At 54.8% G+C, this 16,975-nt stretch overlaps 1 protein-coding gene across 5 annotated transcripts in view; it reads left to right on the forward strand.

Moving 5' to 3' along the window:
• The window catches only part of SLC37A1 (solute carrier family 37 member 1), a 74,165-nt gene extending 57,854 nt beyond the window's left edge, over positions 1-16,311 (forward strand). For all 5 annotated transcript variants that reach the window (XM_035709396.2, XM_025462069.3, XM_025462070.3 and 2 more), the window contains exons 15-20: positions 623-671; positions 1,812-1,885; positions 4,617-4,695; positions 12,338-12,435; positions 15,670-15,734; positions 16,208-16,311. In XM_035709396.2, the coding sequence (XP_035565289.2) occupies positions 623-671; positions 1,812-1,885; positions 4,617-4,695; positions 12,338-12,435; positions 15,670-15,734; positions 16,208-16,223 (381 nt within the window). In that variant the 3' untranslated portion in view covers positions 16,224-16,311. The remainder of the gene's footprint in view (positions 1-622; positions 672-1,811; positions 1,886-4,616; positions 4,696-12,337; positions 12,436-15,669; positions 15,735-16,207) is intronic.
• Positions 16,312-16,975: the final 664 nt, after the last annotated feature.

Consider the following 16,975-nt stretch of genomic DNA (forward strand, 5'->3'; position numbering starts at 1 on the left):
CTCCAGCTTTTCATGCATTTGATGGCACATGTCCTTGGGCGGGTGACCTTCTCTCTCTGGGCCTGTTTCCTCATCAGAGAAACGAGGGCGCCAGTAGTGCCCCCTCACGGAGTGAATGTGAGGGTTTCCCACTCAGTGCTGCGTAACAGTAACGATAATAATGGGACTAATGCAGTTACTCATCATCTCCCATCGTAAGCACCTGCCCGTCTGCCACCCTGCTGGGCTGTGTCCCCAGAACAGGCCTAGCTGCCAGGCACCCTGGAGCCTGGGACGCAGCCCAACAAAGACCCTCATAGAACCTTTGCTGAAGAAGCGTCAGTGTGGCCCCAGCGCAGGACCTCCTTGAGCAGCTACATCTGTTCAGGGAGGGGGACGGCTGTTCAGAGTGAGCCCGGGGAGAGCCGCCCCACCCCCAGCCCCATCCATCAGCCGTCCACCCCCCAGAGAGTGGGAGGTGCCACCAGAACCTGCATGGGGGGCAGGAGGCTGGGGACTCCAGGGCATCTTCACTCTCGGGTTGGCTGCCTGAGAACCCCCGGCCTGGCTTCTCAGAAGGACAGCCTCCTGGGCAGTCTTCAGCTTCCTGGAGTAACCAGTTCTCTTTTTATACCCGTGGCAGCTCTACATATTCTCCACCATCAGCAAAATGGGCCTAGAAGCCACTATCGGTGAGTCTATGAGGCCTTCCTTCTTCCATACTCGGTGCTCGTCTACACAGCTTGATGAAACAAAGTAAAACATCAACACAGAGGCACTTGGCTGGTGTCACTGAGCATATGGCATGGCTAAAATAGTCCCGTGTCCCTCCCCTGGTGGGACGCCTGCGCCCGCAGTGAGACCTGCCCATCCGCAGGTCTGAGAGCACAGGCCACCTGCCCCGGGGCCGGGAGGAGGCCCTCAGAGGAGCCATGTGCCCCCGGCAGGCAGCGGGCAGGGCCGCAGCAGCCCGAGTCCCGCACCCTTGGCGGGTGAGGACAGGCCGGGCAGGGGACGGACTCCCAGCTGGCATCCGTCAGCTGCCATTCTGAGAGCAGTTGCATGACACTGGAGGGCTATTTTTAACGTCCTGCAAGCAGCACTATCCGATTATGGCTCTGACACTTGGTAAATATTGTTTCTGTCTTAACAAGCTGGCAGCGCCGATTGGGAAGGAAGCAGGCTGTGTGGGATCCCGTTAGAAGTTATCCAGAAGGCAGGTTGCTGATGCGAGGACCATGGGGTTTCCTGTGACCCGTGGGTCCAGAAGCTTCTGCACAGAGTGAACCAGAGGCTAGGTTAGGAGAGTGAGCCTGAAGGACGGTGTAGAAACACGCGTTTCAGAAATCAGCGTGTTCTGTCCTCGGGAGCTGGGCTGGGTCTCCGGGTTCCCCACGGGGGCTGCCACCAGCGGGCACTGAGAGAGCCCTCCCTGTGGCAGAGAAGGCTGTGGCTGGTGTTAGCACACAGCCGGCATGATGACAGGGAGCACTGGCACCCCCAGGGCACGTCCAAGCTCGGGACACCGGGGTTCCAGCTCGTTCCTGGGGCGTCGACAGCTGCCGCCCATTGAGGGTCAAGGAAATGGGAGTAGTACCAGGTCCTCCAGACCCGTCCAGAGCCTTCGGGGGAGTGTGACAGGACTTCCACACTATACCCAGGCAGGTTTAAAGGAAGATGCTCACCACGCGTGGCCCAGCGGTCACCACTCCCCACTCCCCACCCATGCGTGGCACCAGGCTGCTCCCCTACGAGTGGCTGAGGCCTCAGGGGCTCTCCCAGAGGCCACTGTTTAGTACTAAATCTGTCCTTCTGGTTTCTGGTTCCCACAGCCATGCTGCTGCTCAGCGGGGCCCTGGTCAGCGGGCCGTACGCCCTGATCACGACCGCCGTCTCCGCCGACCTGGTGAGTGGCCACCCGTCTCAGCACCGAGCCAAGGCAGGCGCAGGTCATCTCTGCCGTTCTCGACAGAGGTGGTCACTCTTAGTAAAACGGTGTCTATGGGGGATCCCTGGGTGGCGCAGCGGTTTGGCGCCTGCCTTTGGCCCAGGGCGCGATCCTGGAGACCGGGGATCGAATCCCACATCGGGCTCCTGGTGCATGGAGCCTGCTTCTCCCTCTGCCTATGTCTCTGCCTCTCTCTCTCTCTCTCTCTGTGAGACTATCATAAATTAAAAAAAAAAAAAAAAAAAAAAACGTGTCTATGTAGAAGCAGCTTTCTGCCTATGACTGATAGCCATGCTTTTTTAAGAGTCTTCTGAAGCCAGTGCAGAGCGGCGCTGCCCCCTCCATTCATCCACGATGGTGCCGAGCCCAGGGGAGGGGGCTCATGTGAGGCCCCAGGTCAGAAGCCAGCCTGCGGTGCTACCCTTGCCTAACCCCAGGGGCTGGTGAACGTGCACCCCCAAGCCCGCCCTGGAGGCCCAGATCTGAGCCCCAGTGGGGTCGGCTCTACCCTCTAGCTGCCACCCTCTGTGCCTGGCCCCCTGCTGGTCGGCCTTGGGGTCCACGGGGACCACTGACCCACTCTTCCCGGAGGAAGGGGCTGCTGACAAGGTGGCCTTGGACCCCTTGGAGGCAGGGCCACCCGCATCCACCTGACACGAGGGTCAGTTGACACAGTCATCAGATGCCACTGTCTATAGGGAACCAGGCTCCAAGATACAAAATCCTCTTTAAAAAGTCTTTTCCCTAAATAAATGGGAGAAAAGATACAAATCCCCTCCATAAAAGAATTTCTGTGGGTACTCTATCCTCGGAGAAGGGAATACACCTCACTCTCCTTAGGTGTGGGCTGCACACAGCGACTTCCTCTCAAGGGGAGAGGTCTCTCAAGGTCTGCAGGAGAGACCTGATAGACACCCCCGCTAGGGAACCAAGGTCAGCGCCGACAGTGGCAGTGCGTGTGACAGCATGCACCCAGGACATGTCCCACGGAGATGGCACGTCACCTGTGGCCTCCCTCCCAGACCCCCAGCCCAGTGTCATCATGAGCAGAGCATCCCACACATCCCAGCGTGGGGACGTCCCACTCCAGGCTTTGGCATCATCAGAAACTGGGGACGTATGAGGACTGTCACAGCCAGGGGGAGCCCAAGGGGATGTGATGGCCGCACATCGTGTGGTGTCCTGGACAGAAAGAGACCAAAGTAGACGTTAGATAAGAACCCACGTGATAGGTAATCCTAGCGCATCCATGCTGGGCCTTAATTGTGGCAGATAGAGCCAGCAGCATCCGCTGCGACCCAGGGAAGGTGGGTGCAGGGCGCGTCTGTGCACCCAGGATTACTCTAAAATTAAAAGCTTGTTTAAATTCATAAGCAGTCCCCCAGAGGTGGCTTGTAGTCTCGTAGGCAGGGTGGCCACCTCCTCAGGCCTCTGGTCCGGCCTCCCCGACGGGCTCCTGAGGCCCCTGGAACTTTCCTGGCCTGCAGGGACATGGCTTCCCTCCTGCACCTCTCTAGAGTCCTCCCAGAACCAGACCCAGAATTCTCCAACCACTCGCTCATTCTCCTGCTGGGAAACCACGGCCAGCCCGTGTGGCTACGGACCCCACACCACGGTGGGCCCCGCACCTGCCCCCTACCCCTTATACCCCTCCTCTCAGGGCAGGGCACCTGCCCAGCGGCTCAGTGCACTGTCCTCAGCACCCAGGCCTTTTCACGCCCAAGACGGCCAGAGGCCCTGCCCTGACAGGTCAGCAGAGAGGAGCAGAGGGAGGGGTGCCGGGGAGTCCACCGGGCCGCAGACCTCCAGCAGCGGGCCCCCCGTTTGTGCTGAGGGAGTCCCCACACTCCTGTTTGCACGAGGCACAGAAAATTCTAGAAGGCCCCACACCAGACCCCTAATCTGCCCCGTGGGATCAGACAACAGAGACTCCAGAAAATGTGGCTTACGGGTGATTATCGCTTTGTGTGTGTGCTTTATTTTGTATACTTCTGTGTACACACACACGAGCATCTGTTGCTACAGGCCTGGGTTTATTTGTGTAGTTTTAGGCTTCCAAGCACTGTATCTCCCGTTAATTGTTTTCTTTTATTGTCCTCAGTGTGTGCTGCTTTCTCTCAAGCTTACATGTATTGCTTTTTGAGAACCAGAGCTCCTGATGGGTTGTCATTTAGGACTTGGTGACCCTCACATCAGCCCCTTGGGGCCTGCCCTCTTCCCCATCGTCCCTGGCATTTGCCGTGAACTGGTTTTCGGGTACTGCAGAGCCATCTGGCATGTTGTCACGGAAAGCCCCTCACGGGAATGTGGAAGTGGGCGTTGATGCTGGCACGGCTCAGGGACAGGGACGAGTGTCATCTGTGTCTTTATCTTCCACATTGGCTAGTGTGGTGTGCTGTGAGTAAATATTTGCTTAAGGGAACATTCTGAGAGTTCTTTAAAGCAGAATATGTTTGGACAGATATTTCTGATGATTTCTTACTGTTGAAAACCCTTAAACTTTGTGTATCTTTCCAAAGTAAGTTTGGAATGGAGCAGAGTTTAATTTTTCGGATGGAAAACACCCCATGCTTTGAATTGCTTTGCCAAGTTATTCGAGTAAATTGCTGTAAGGAGGCGCAGGCTTGTTTCTCACTGATGGTGCAAGAGGTTTGCTCTTTGCTCACGTTTGCTCTTTGCTCTCTTCTAGGGCACACACAAAAGTCTCAAGGGGAACTCCCACGCCCTCGCCACTGTGACTGCCATCATTGACGGGACTGGCTCTGTAGGTGAGTGGATATTTTTAGCTCTAAGAGGTTAATTGTGGTCAAAGGGAAACCACATTGTCACATCCTCATTTACAGATGTCAAGGATTTCAGTTGCTTTGGTAATACAGCACTGACTGGTCTTTTTTTTTTTTTCCTGCATTGAAACACTCTACAGTATTGTTATAATGCTTATTCTAAAAAAAAAGAAAAGAAAAAAAAAAAAGATTATTGGAGCACCTGGCTGGCTTAGTAGAGCAACTCTCGATCTCAGGGTTGTGGGTTCAAGCTCCGTGTTGGGCGTAAAGCTTACTTTAAAAATAAATAATGAAAATAAACAAATAAATAATAAGGAAATTAAAAAAAAAGATTTTTGTTGAATCTTTCAAAGATTACTTTTAGTTGGATGGTGTATAATCATATAATTATAATATCTTTTTTGTCCACAAATGAATTCAACACTGCAACTTAAAAACACAAAGGTTGATACAGGATTTGGGCATCAGAGTCTTAAAAATGGCAGAGTTCAGAAGAAAGAGCAGCTGCCATGTGACAGTTCTCTACAGACACAGGGAAGGAAAATGTAACGAAGACTTACAGAAACTCCCTTTTCTTAGTTAATTTTACAAACGGGACTTAATTCAAAATTTAATCTTCATACATAATAAATATGTGAAATCTAACTTGACAAAATGGAAAACTCACATCATGAATATGGTACTTACATGTGCTTAATAATACTAATAGTTTTTACTAATAGAAAAATATAGTATTCATAATTATTTGGGGTTCAGTTAGTATTTCAGTGGAGTTGCTAATTTATATTAATAAGTTATTATAAAAACCAGTTAAGAGCAATTTGATTAATGTACTTGCCACAGAGTTCAGGTAATTGTTACTGACAAGTTTAGATTACTTAATGTGAAAAGAAGTGCTAGATGTTGTTACTGTGAAAACCTAATCTTTTCTGAGACCGAACCATGACATGTGCAGACCACAGGAGAGCTCATATGTGCAGCCAAAGAGTGAGGGCCACGGGTGGGAGGGTGAGGACAGCATCCCCACGTTCAGTGGAGGGGCTAGACGCTGCGTAGCAGAACACCGGCTCACCGTGATGCAACCATAACATTTCCAGTACATTATAGAATTTTCATCAACCATATTTTTAAGATTTCAGGTAGAAAAACATGATTCCAAAATACAATATTCAGATCGGTTTCAATATTCAAAAAGTTCAGTCCCCATTCACAAACAGATGAACAGCGTATTTATAAGACGAATAAAGTTTATAAATAAGTTTTTTTTATAAATTTATAAATAAGGGATTGGCTGGGCTTTGTAAAATATGAGCAGATGGAAAGCATGCGCACATCTGGGGGAAGTGGCCACGTAGGCGTCTGTCCGCTGGTCGGATGGCTCCAGAGGAAGGACAGACGGGACTCGTTGGTAATACTCTGCCTCTGTGTGAAAGAACGCGTGCTCGGGCTTTCACCTAAGCTACCTCTCGGCCCATGGGCCGCTGGTCCCCTGTTTATCACTCCCATTTCAAGATGGACAGGATCTTAACCAAACACAAAGGGCAGGAACACTGATAGGTCCCCAGGCATACAAGATTCAGGTGTTATCAGCCTCATTATGGTTCCTTTTTTTTTAAGAGGCTCATGGGGGGGGGGGGGGATTTATTTATTTATTTATTTTTGAGAGAAAGCACTAACAGGGAGAGGGACAGAGAGGGGAAGTAGTCTCCCACTGAGCAGGGAGCCCGATGGGGCTCGATCCCAGGACCCATGAGATCATGACCGGAGCTGAAACCAGGAGTCAGAGGCTTAACCGACTGAGCCACCCAGGCACCCCTCGTTAGAGTTCTTGAAGCGCATTCAGTAGCATATTCTGGAGGAAAGAAAAGTGGCACAATAAGCAAGTCCTTCACTCAGAGACAGGCAGATGGGAACTGATACAGTGACAAGCGTGTTCTTACTGGCAAGTTAGAAGGCTGAGGGCAACATTCTTGACCTTACTTGAGCCTTCGTGCAAGGAGCACGTCCCTGTGACCGCTCCCGCCAGGGCCCCTGCCCTGCACCCGGCTCCTGTGATCCTATTCTGGTCCCTCTCCGGACGTGGGAAGCTGAAGCTCAGGAGGTTGGCTGGTGTGGCGCCCACGGCTGCCCGGGAGGATGTTGAGCTGCAGCCCAGGTCACCTGCTGCCCCAGGCTCCCTCAGCAGGGCGATGGTGAGAGAGGGCAAGCCAGGTGGGGAGGGCCACCTGGGCATGTGGGACAACGTCATAGCTGTAGAACTAAGCCCTTACCAGACTCAGGCGGCTCCGTAAGAACACAGTTCCCCCTGAGCCTGGCACCTGGGGCTGTCCTGCAGCACTGTGGAAGCTGAGGTTTCTCTCGGTGGTGCCCGTGGCCCTGTGAGCTAGCAGGATAGAGACCGCTACCGTCCACTCCTGGACGCCCACTGTTGTCTTACTGATGCAGAATCTGAAGTCCTTCCCGCCGCTCTCCAGAGCCACGCGGCCTCCCTGCTGCTGCTCACAAATACCAGTGTGTGCCTGTGCAGGGCCCTTGCACGGGCTGTGTCCTGGGCCCGAGGAGCGCCCCTCGGGGAACCTCCTGCCTGGCCCTTGGAGTCTTGGCTCAGGTATCACACCACCCTCTCCGTGAGAACTCTCGGCTGTCTGGAAGGTGGACCCACGTCACCCACACTCCAGGCGCCTCTTCCCTGGTGTCTCGTCTCCACAGCATGTTCTGCGTGTCTGCTACGTGGACCTGAACAGAAGCTGCTGCAGGTCAGGAGTCTCTGTTCTGTGCTCTGCTGACATCCCAGCATGGAGAAGCACCTGGAACATAGCGCTCACTCAGTAGAGGAGTGTGAACCGAAATGCCTGACTGCTCGGACCCCCAGGATGGCAGCCGGGGCCAGGCTGCCTCTGTCCAGGCTGCTGAGTTCACAGGGAAGGGCCAGCTCAGAGGGGCCTGGGCTCCCCGCAGCTCACACAGCTACCCACACCTCGCTGGGACAGGACCGCCCACCTCTGGGTCACAGGAGCCCCATCACGCCCTGGCTGCCGTTCCCAAGGGCTCCCAGCTTACTTCGTGTGACAGGTGCCGCTTGTTCTAAAATGCACTAGGCAAGGTCACCGTTCTAAGGGGGCCAGGCCTGAGCCTCTTTTGCACCATCTTTGGATTGGGGGTGACTTTGAATTTGGGGGGCAGTGTTAGAAGCCACTCTCTAATGTTTAAAGTGAGACATTCCCCTCCTGGGCCACCTCTTAGGGGCTGGGGACGCGTCCAGAGAAAGGGAGGTGGTGCTGGGCCCGAGGCAGGTGTGTACGAGGCAGCACAGCTCCCGTCACGTAGCACGGCTGGGGCACATGCGGGCGGAAGTCAGGACGCTTCTGGGCGGAGCTCAGTTCTCAGGAGATCTGTGACTTTGAACCACCTTCTGTCCCCAGAGGACATCAGCCCAACTGCCACCATGAAGCCGTTTCTTTAAGCTCACTTGCACCTCTGCAGCAGCCCTGAGAGCTGTTTGATAGCAGAGGGTGACGGTTTACAAGGAGGGCGATTGAGTTAGGTGGAAAACCACATCTTTCCTGATATTCTTCGAAAAAAACAAGAGGGAGCGGAGGTGCCCAGCTGAGGATGGAGAACGCGTCTGAGCCGCCAGTAGGAACCAAGGCACAGCTCTGAGCACCGTCCCCCCACGAAGGGCGGCAGAGGGGAACCACCTCCAACCTGGCCACTGACCTTCAGCGCGCTGGCCACGGGGCACCTGCAGCTTTGCCAGCCCCCCGCCCGCGGGCCCCTGGAAGCAGCGGCGATGGAGCAGGCTGCCCCTCTGCCATTTCTCTCCGTACGTGCTGCCCACGCTGGACAGAAGAAGGCTCGAGCTGAAATGCACAGCGGTCCGCAAATACCTTGCCCACGGAGTGTTCACCTGGACTCGTTTGCTCGGTGTCGTAAATTCTGGTTTTGACGCAGGCAAAGCTCAGCTCATAGTAAACAAGCCAGTGTCGTCTTGCAGCTCACCAGGGCCATGCAGTTCCAGTGACACGGTCCACCTGTTAGGTGCGTTCCCAGGGTGCTTGGAGTCCCCTCCCTGTGGGATGCGAGGCTTGTGGTGTCTGTATGTCCTACACGGAGCAGCTACATAGAGCCCTGAGTTCTTTCCAGCTAATTTTCATTTTATCAAAGTAAAACGTGATGTAACTTTCGAGACCAGGTAGCCCTGCGAGCTAATTATGTAAAATGTCAGTCCTCGTTCTGGAAGCAGTCACGTCGGCTGTTCCCTCTGGTCTGACTTGCATACGAGTCGACACGCCTCAGTCCCCGGCCTGACACTGTCTGCCGTCCTCCTAGGAAGGAGGCTGGGGCTCGGCGCTTGTGCCCCGCTCCCCTTCCTCATCCTCCTCAGTCAGTGCCTCGCGTGGTGTTAGCTGTGCTCACTCTGAGCCAAGAAATACACTTTTTGCTGTCATGCTTGCTCCTTTGTTTCCCGTCACCCCCTTACAACTGTCAGCAGTGAGGGACTTCCCTGGCCCCATTGCTCCTGCACCTCATCCCAGAGCCTCTTCCCCCAAATCCTGCGACCCCTTCCACCATGTGCCCACATAGGACCCATCTTCTAGCTCCGTGTCTGCTCCTCTTAGGTGGAGGAGACTTCCAGTGGCTTCCTGAGTAGTAGCTCATGGGAGGTGGAGCTTGGGGGCTGGGAGTCTTCGAGGTCTGGATCCTGCTCTAACTTGCGGATACGAATCCCAGGCTGAAAGTCCTTTTTCCTCAGGATTCCAGTGTCTTGTAGCTTCCATGGTCTCCGTTGAGAAGGCCATTGTCGCCCTCTCCCAGCCTTCGTTTCTGCGCTCCGCCTGCTTCCCCCGGGAACCCCTGGGCGCCTTCTTCATCCTCTGTGCCCAGAGCCCGGGGGGCCCACCCCACCCGGAGACACATGCCCTTCCTCTCTGCAGAATTGTGCTCTGTGTTCTCTTTGACGAGGCTCCCCTCCTGCTGCCTGGTTTTAATTCCTGGAAAACTGATTAGTCAGATATCTGTTAACCTTTCTAGGTTAATCCTTCCATTTTTTTTTCTTTTTCCCTTCTTTACTGTCTTTTTCTCTTTTCTCTGCTTTCTCAGAGATATTCTTGACTTTACTTTCCAACCTTCACTTTGGTTCTCACACATTAGTGTTTTTCTGCCCCCGTAGTACATCACACTTTTTGTGGGGTTTTTGTTTTTGTTTTGTTTTGGGTATTTTTATTTTGCAATTTTGTGCCGTTATTTGACAATCAGCAGTTAGTTCTCCTCCAGACTAACTGTTGATTTTTGAAAGTGGTGACAGCAACGTAGGTAACCAATGTAGAGAGCTTGCTTGGAGAGTCTTCATCCATGTTACATTTTCTGGACAACCGCATGTGGATACAGTATGGAACATTCCTTATCCCTTTGGCTCAGACAGCTTAGTTAAGCCTGGTGTCAGTGTGCACATGTGGGGCTCACCTCTCCTTCGTGGCGAATTTCTGGATCTCTTTGAGTGCCTGGGGGCACAGGGGGCACACTTCCTGAAACCGTTCCATGGATGCACTTGTGAACATTGATGGTGTGTTCTCTGGTCACTGCCTCAATGACGGCCCTCCTTGCCACTCTTCTTTGCAGGAGCCATTCTGTGGGGCCTGGCTGGAAAGGAAGAGCGAGCACAGGGTGTTGTGGGAGAGGAAAAGCCTGGTGCATCCCGTCCTTATTTCTTGGGTACACCTTGTGTTAGATTGAATCGTGAAATTGGTGATACTGGTTTTTGGGTGTAAATGTGAGAATATCATATGGTTCAACTTAATTTTCTAACAGTTCTCCAAAGGTGTTACAATTTCCTGAGTATTTTCTCCTCCCTGGTTTGTTTATTTCCTGTGGTTTCCCCTCCTCCCCGCTTGTGTGCGGCTTTCCTCAGACACAGATAAATGTGGCCAGCCCTTCACAGATTCGTATTTAAGAATGAGCCACCAAGCACTTATTAGAAACCCTTTCTGCGTGGGATGGCGTGTCCACACTGGTCTTCTCAGTTGTGGGATCCACCTGGAATCTGGAGGAGGAAACCCCCCTCAATGCCTGCTGGGGTGTGAGCCTCACACCAGCATACCAGCCATCACGTGGGAGGGTGGGCACCTGCTTGGTGGAAGTGGTGGCCTTCCCTCCATCCCCTGACTCAGTTGCTGCCTCATCTCCACCCGAATCCCCGAGCCCAGTGCCTCTGGTTCACAATTTCCAGGCTGAGGGGCTGCTGTCCTGTGAGCATTGGTGGCCGGAGGGGGTGTCCCTGGAGTGATGTTGAGGAGGAGAAACCTGGAATCAAGAGAGTGGAGGGACGGACCTAATGGTTCATCATAAAAAATTCTCACCTGCTGCCCACCTTCCCTCTCCTTCCACCCCCACCCCCTTGCCTCATGTGCGTGGACAGGCCTGCCTGTGAACAAGGAGTCCTCTGGCTGTCTCTCTCTGAGCAAGAAGACTGGAGCCCGTGCCCTTGTTGTGCCCTTGAAAGTCCATCCTCCCAAGAATGGTCCTTCTCCCATCTGCCCTTCTCTTTGTGGGCTTATAAGTTGTTAAATTCATTTGTGGCCCATTCTGTGGTGCTGGGATGTGCCCAGATAAGCACACCTGAGCAGTGTACCGTGTGCATCTGGGAGCTCCTCTGAGACTTAAAACACACGCAAGCACTTCTCAGGTGTAAAAGTAGTAAGGGCTCCTTGTAAACACTTGGGACCACATTAGTACGTACAAAGTGGCAAAGACCCCAGAACTCCTACCTCTCAGGGTTAAGTGTCAGGATAAGTGGGTGTAAATTCTTCATACTTCTTACCATGCCGAAACGACGACCCATCCTATGCACGGGCCATAATCTTTCACTGTCACTCTTAGGACAATAAATACCCAAACTGCTGCCACATTCTTGGAGATCTTTGGGCATTTTGAAGAATATTTGCTTTCTTTCATCTTGATAGGGTCTCAAAAATCATTTTGACATAATTTTAGACTTACAGGAAAGTTGCACAAATAGAACAGGAGATTCATATATCCTACACATCATCTTTTTTCGTGCGCACACACACATACTTGTAACACGTTACACATACACGTAAGAAAAGTGTATGTGCATATTTTTCCCCCAAACCACTTAGGGGCAAATTCTGCCCCTTCGCCAGGAACTGTGTATTCAGTGAGTGTTCCGTAAAGACAAAGGATCCCGCGGTGCAACCACAGCACCTGATTATCAGAACGAGGGCGTTAGCACCGATGCAGTATCAGCACCTACAAGCCTTACTCATGTTTTACCAAGTGTACGTTTCGTAACATAATCATATCTAAGGTTGTGCATTAGATTGATTTCTTTAATAAAGTCTTTAATTGGTATTGTTGGATCAGAAGGATGAATGTTTTAAGGTCAGAACATATTTCTAGATTTGCTTCCAGAAAGAGGTTTCCCAGCCACGCCCGCACGGTACTGGGTATTTGTGAGCTTTCCACCCCCAGCAGCCTGGGTTTTTGTGGTGTCAGTGTGTTTCTTTAACCTTAAGCACCGGTCTGTACTCAATGGGGCCTGGGTACTCCAGTCAGCCACCTTCCAGAGTCTTCCTCACACAGCTCACATGTGTCCCTTTGCCCCTTTCAGGAGCAGCCCTGGGCCCCCTGCTGGCCGGGCTCCTGTCCCCGTCTGGATGGAACAACGTGTTCTACATGCTGATGTTTGCTGACGCCTGTGCCTTACTGGTAAGTCTCCTTGGTTGTTGTCCGAACACTGGTGGTGCTGCCTCCCGGGGACCCGCGGTCCTCAGGGAGGCTTGGCCTGCGGCAGAGCCTGACTGCCCTGAGCGCTCGTGATTCCTCTTTGTGGTCTGAACAAAACGTTGTCTGAACAAACGTCAGAGCAGACGCAGGCCCGACCGTGGCTCTGCAGCTTCAGGCAGCATGGTAGCGACACACAGAGCAAGGGGCACCCTTGCGTGGGACCCCAGCCCTGTGCGTCGTCTGTGGGTGGGTGTGCGTCCACCCACTCTGTTCTGCAGCTCCACGTTGGTTAAATGGGCATGACAACAGCTCCCAAGACAGGATTATCGAGGGGACTGGGGGAGACAGCAAGCTGAAACCCACCACCTACCAGGTGATCCCTGTCGCCCCAGCACTTCTCCTGCATCCAGCAGCCCCCTGGGGAAGTTGCCAACTCCCAGCACCCAGAGGGATGAGAAAGAAGGAGCAGAGGCTATGGGTGCAGGCACCTGGTGCTTCTGTTGGCAGCCCCAACTCTCTAGGGCAGATGCACTAAGACCCAGGGGTGCTGCAGGACAGAAGGAGCAGGCACAAGCCAGAGGCATGCAGCGCATACCTGAGAGTGGCTGGTGTGCACAGAGACCCCGACCTGGGGCCAGGCACCTCCTCTTGCTTCACCAGAAAACACCCAAGGAGAATGACTTCAGGGTTTGGAAATATCAGCTCTGTCGAGCCAATGAAAGTCCCGTATTTTCATTTTGGGGCTGTTACAGCTCCCCGTTTCATACAGAAACTCATAGGCTGTTCCTCAGAGGATTTGTTCTAGGGTTTTAGTTAAGTCCCCACATCACTTGACCTAAGTGGCAAGGAGACTTCCATCCGTAGGGCTGTTCAGAGACTGGAAACTCTCCCTCACCAATGCCAGGGAAAATGTACCACGCTTCCTTTTAAAAGCCCAGCCAACCCTGAGGAAAGGGAGGGTAGCCACAGGCCCCAAACCCAGGCAGCATAAATAAGTGCTAAGGCTCTGGCTGGAGCAGCTGGGCGAGTCGTCAGTCTCAGAAATGGAGGGTCCAGGGGTTGGGCCCCCCGGGGAGAGGAGGTGGGGTGTCGGGCCTGCACCAGGGGGAGCTGGACACCAGGACCCTCGAGGGCTCCAGTGGGCAGCTTATTAGGCAGCACTGGCACGTTGGTCCAAGAAGACAGGATCAGATAGACGTAAAATGAGCATACGTGATGCTACAGAAGATGTCAGAGAAGGAACGGAGTTCATGGGGACAGCAGGAAGCCCCAGGGAGCGGCACAGAGAGGCGGGTGGTGGGCAGCATTAGAGAGAGACCAAGGACGGGACAGACCCAATGGATCTGCCTGGAGGCCCTGGGTGGAGGGGTCTGGAGATGGGATGGGGCTCGGTTGATGACAAAATAGCTGACAGTTTGCGGGAATGAAAAGCAGGGCTGTGCGGGCGGAACCCAGGTGGGTGTACACGTCCAAACGGGTCTGTGAACGGCCTGCGCCGGGCCGCCAGCTGCAGGGCTCGCAGAGTGGACAGCACACGTGACACGTCACAGTTCAGGAAGGGCAGAAAGGGAATGTGAAAATACCTGGCAGGAGAATAACAACCGGCTGTCGGGGTTAGGTGAGAGAGACCCAGACGAAGAAGTGTCAGGAGAGGGGCCGTCCCGCACCCAGGGAGGAGTCGGGAGCGGCACAAACACCAGACATACCTCTTCTGTCTGCTGGTCAGAGACCAGTTGCACCTCCCAAGTCAGACTGGGAACCCCAACAACTCGGGCGGGTCACCCTGTGGGGTCAGACCCAGGCACCTGCGGGACTGTCCGTGGAGCATGACCAGCGCCTGGTGGCCATGCCGTCACATGCGTAGGCTTACCCCTGCGGACCCGTGTCTCGGGGGCGCCGGGTGGCTGGTCCCGCCTGCAGACACAGCACGTGGTCACACACTGGCATACGACCTTTGATCTGCAGGTTCGTCGCTACTGCAGTGTATTTCATGCCACGCAAAACACTGGTCACTTTCTCCCCCTTCCCTCCTGTGATCTGCTTAGCAGAACCCTGGGCTCCTCCTGCTAACCCTTCACACGTGGCACTTGGTGGCATGTGTATCGCTCAGCTGCCAGCTCCGGCCGAGCAGCCTGATGCTAGTGGGCCGGAGGCTCAGACTCCAGGGTCAGCTTGCTCAGCAGAAGTGTCACTGTCGCCGCCAGCCCCGTACTTAGCACCTGACACGTTCCCCGTTTCCCCTAACTGTACGCGCACAGGACGGAGCACAGCAGCCGACCGCACTTCTCTGTGGGGGACACACCTGTTCTCTCTAGCCTGAACTCCGTCTAAGAGGGCATCCTGGGCTCCTCCTTGAAACTTGAGCGCGAGGACGATGCATGTCCCCGTCTCCTCGAGCTCTGGCCTGAGGCTGGGTCCTGTGGGGCTGTGTGGGTTTTAACCTGTGCTGGGCCTCTGTCAGCCCACTAGGCCCTCCTGGGCCTGAGGGCACCTGCTGCCTCGTAAGGGAGCCTCCTGTGGGGCTGGCGTCCACCTGCAGAAAGACCAGATCCACAGCCGCAAACCAGCTACCCAGAGGGGCGCTTTGTCGCTGGTCTGACTCTAGACGGACTCGGCCCCGTGAGCGTGTAAAGGAGCTCGAGGGAAAGGTGGCAGGTGAGGCAGAGCTGTCCCTGGGTTACCCCCACAGCGGCTGCGGGGGCTGCGAGCAAAGGTCCCGGTGGAGCCAAGTGCTCCCCCAGAAGCTTCCAGATGAAACTCGGCTGCTCCAAAGACAGCCTGGTCAGCCTCCGAGTGCCGGGCCCAGGAGGTGGTCCCCTGGCTTTCAGAGTCCGGCGTGCGGCTCTCCAGTACCCCCACCCAGTGTCTCCGTGATCGTGGGCCACCTTGTCTTTACTCTCTGTTTCCAATCTGGATATTTTATGATCGGACTCATTTCATTTCAAGGCTATCTTGATCCGGAAGGTTTTAGGCTGAAATCTGTCTTAATGGCCTTACCTCTAGACGCGTGGCCTCAGCGGGACTCACAGGCCCTCAGCCCCACCCAGGGGCCCGAGCCTCAGGCTCCTGCTGCCCTGTGGGCCTCTGAGCCCTTTATGTCCAGAAGGAGCCCCCCTGCTCCCCACGTGGCAGCTGGGCTTCCGAGGGCGCCGCCGGTTCGCCCGACGCGGGCTCCCTGCCGACAGTAACGGCCTCTCCTCTTCGTTTTGGGTGCAGTTCCTGATCCGCCTCATTCACAAGGAGCTGAGCTGCCCGGGGTCAGCGACCGGGGACCAAGTTCTGTAAGTGCCCCCCACACCATGTCAGAGGGCAGCTCTAATGCTGCCCTGCTCACCTGCCTTCCACACCTGGCCTTTCCTAACCCGACAGAGGACAGAAAACCCACCCGCTGCCCCTGACCTTGCACATCTCGGTCACACTCATTGCTCCTAATAAATGCCTCAATGCGCCTGCGATCGTGATAACCCTCCTCAGAACCTGAGACCAGCGTCAGGGAAATTGCCTTCCTTGTGGTCTTTGAGCTGCAGCTTTGTCAGAACAAAAATAGCCCCAGAGCCAGCCGGGCGCCCTGCTTGCACTCCTGTCTTCCCTCCTCAGTCCCCCAGGGCTGCGGGGTGGGCCGGGTGGCTTCGGAAGACCCCAGTGGAAGGGTGAGAGGCTGGCCCTGGGAGGGTGTGTGCGTTCGGCAGACTCCGTGTCTGTCCTAGTGACCCTTGCTGGCTGTGTCACCAGCTGCTCCTTTATCCCCTTCCAGATCCAAGGAGCACTGACCACTCGCATGCCCTGGAGGGAGGCTGGGCCCGTCCTTCACAAACTGTCAAGGAAAAGTTCAAATAAAGGATCCTGTGTTGGAAAGAATGATTTACCCTTGCCTTTTGCACACACACCTGGAAAAGACCCAAAAGCCACCTTGAGAAGTCCAGGTACTATTTCAGGAGAGCCGTGGAGCCCACGACAGCGGCAAGAATGTGCGTGGGAAATGCTGTCGCCACAGTCGTCGTCCCACTGTCACACTTCCACTGTCGTCCCAGTTGGAGCCTGGGACACACGGCAGCTGCTCGGGGGCTGGCGGGTGGTGCTTGGGCGAGCCTGCGTCTCTCAGGTGTTGCAGTTTGTTAGAGCAGGTGAGCCCTGCGCCCACAGGGACCTTCCCAGGCGTTGCCTGAATCAGCTGCGTGGGGACTGGCTACCCCCACGGGCACGAGAACGCAGCCAGCACAGAGCCCTGCCTCTGGAGGGACAGGAGAACCCTGACACCTGGATCTGAAACCAGGGTGGGCCTCAGAGCCCTCACGTCACCCGGGACACTTCCCCACCACTTCCCTGTCTACACGGGCCTGAAAAGCAGGCGTCAAGAAGCGAGCAGCCGGGAAGCCAAGGCCCGGGGACATGCCCGACGTCTGAGCTCCAAGGCGGCTGCCACTGCTCGTCCCTGCAGGTCTCAGGGAGGACGTGGTGGGGGTTGGCGGGCCCGGTGCCCCGACATGTTTCACTTCTCGACGCACCAGGCGCCTGGAACTCT

The sequence above is a fragment of the Canis lupus genome, chromosome 31 (assembly GCF_003254725.2).
Source record: "Canis lupus dingo isolate Sandy chromosome 31, ASM325472v2, whole genome shotgun sequence".
NCBI lineage: Eukaryota > Metazoa > Chordata > Mammalia > Carnivora > Canidae > Canis > Canis lupus.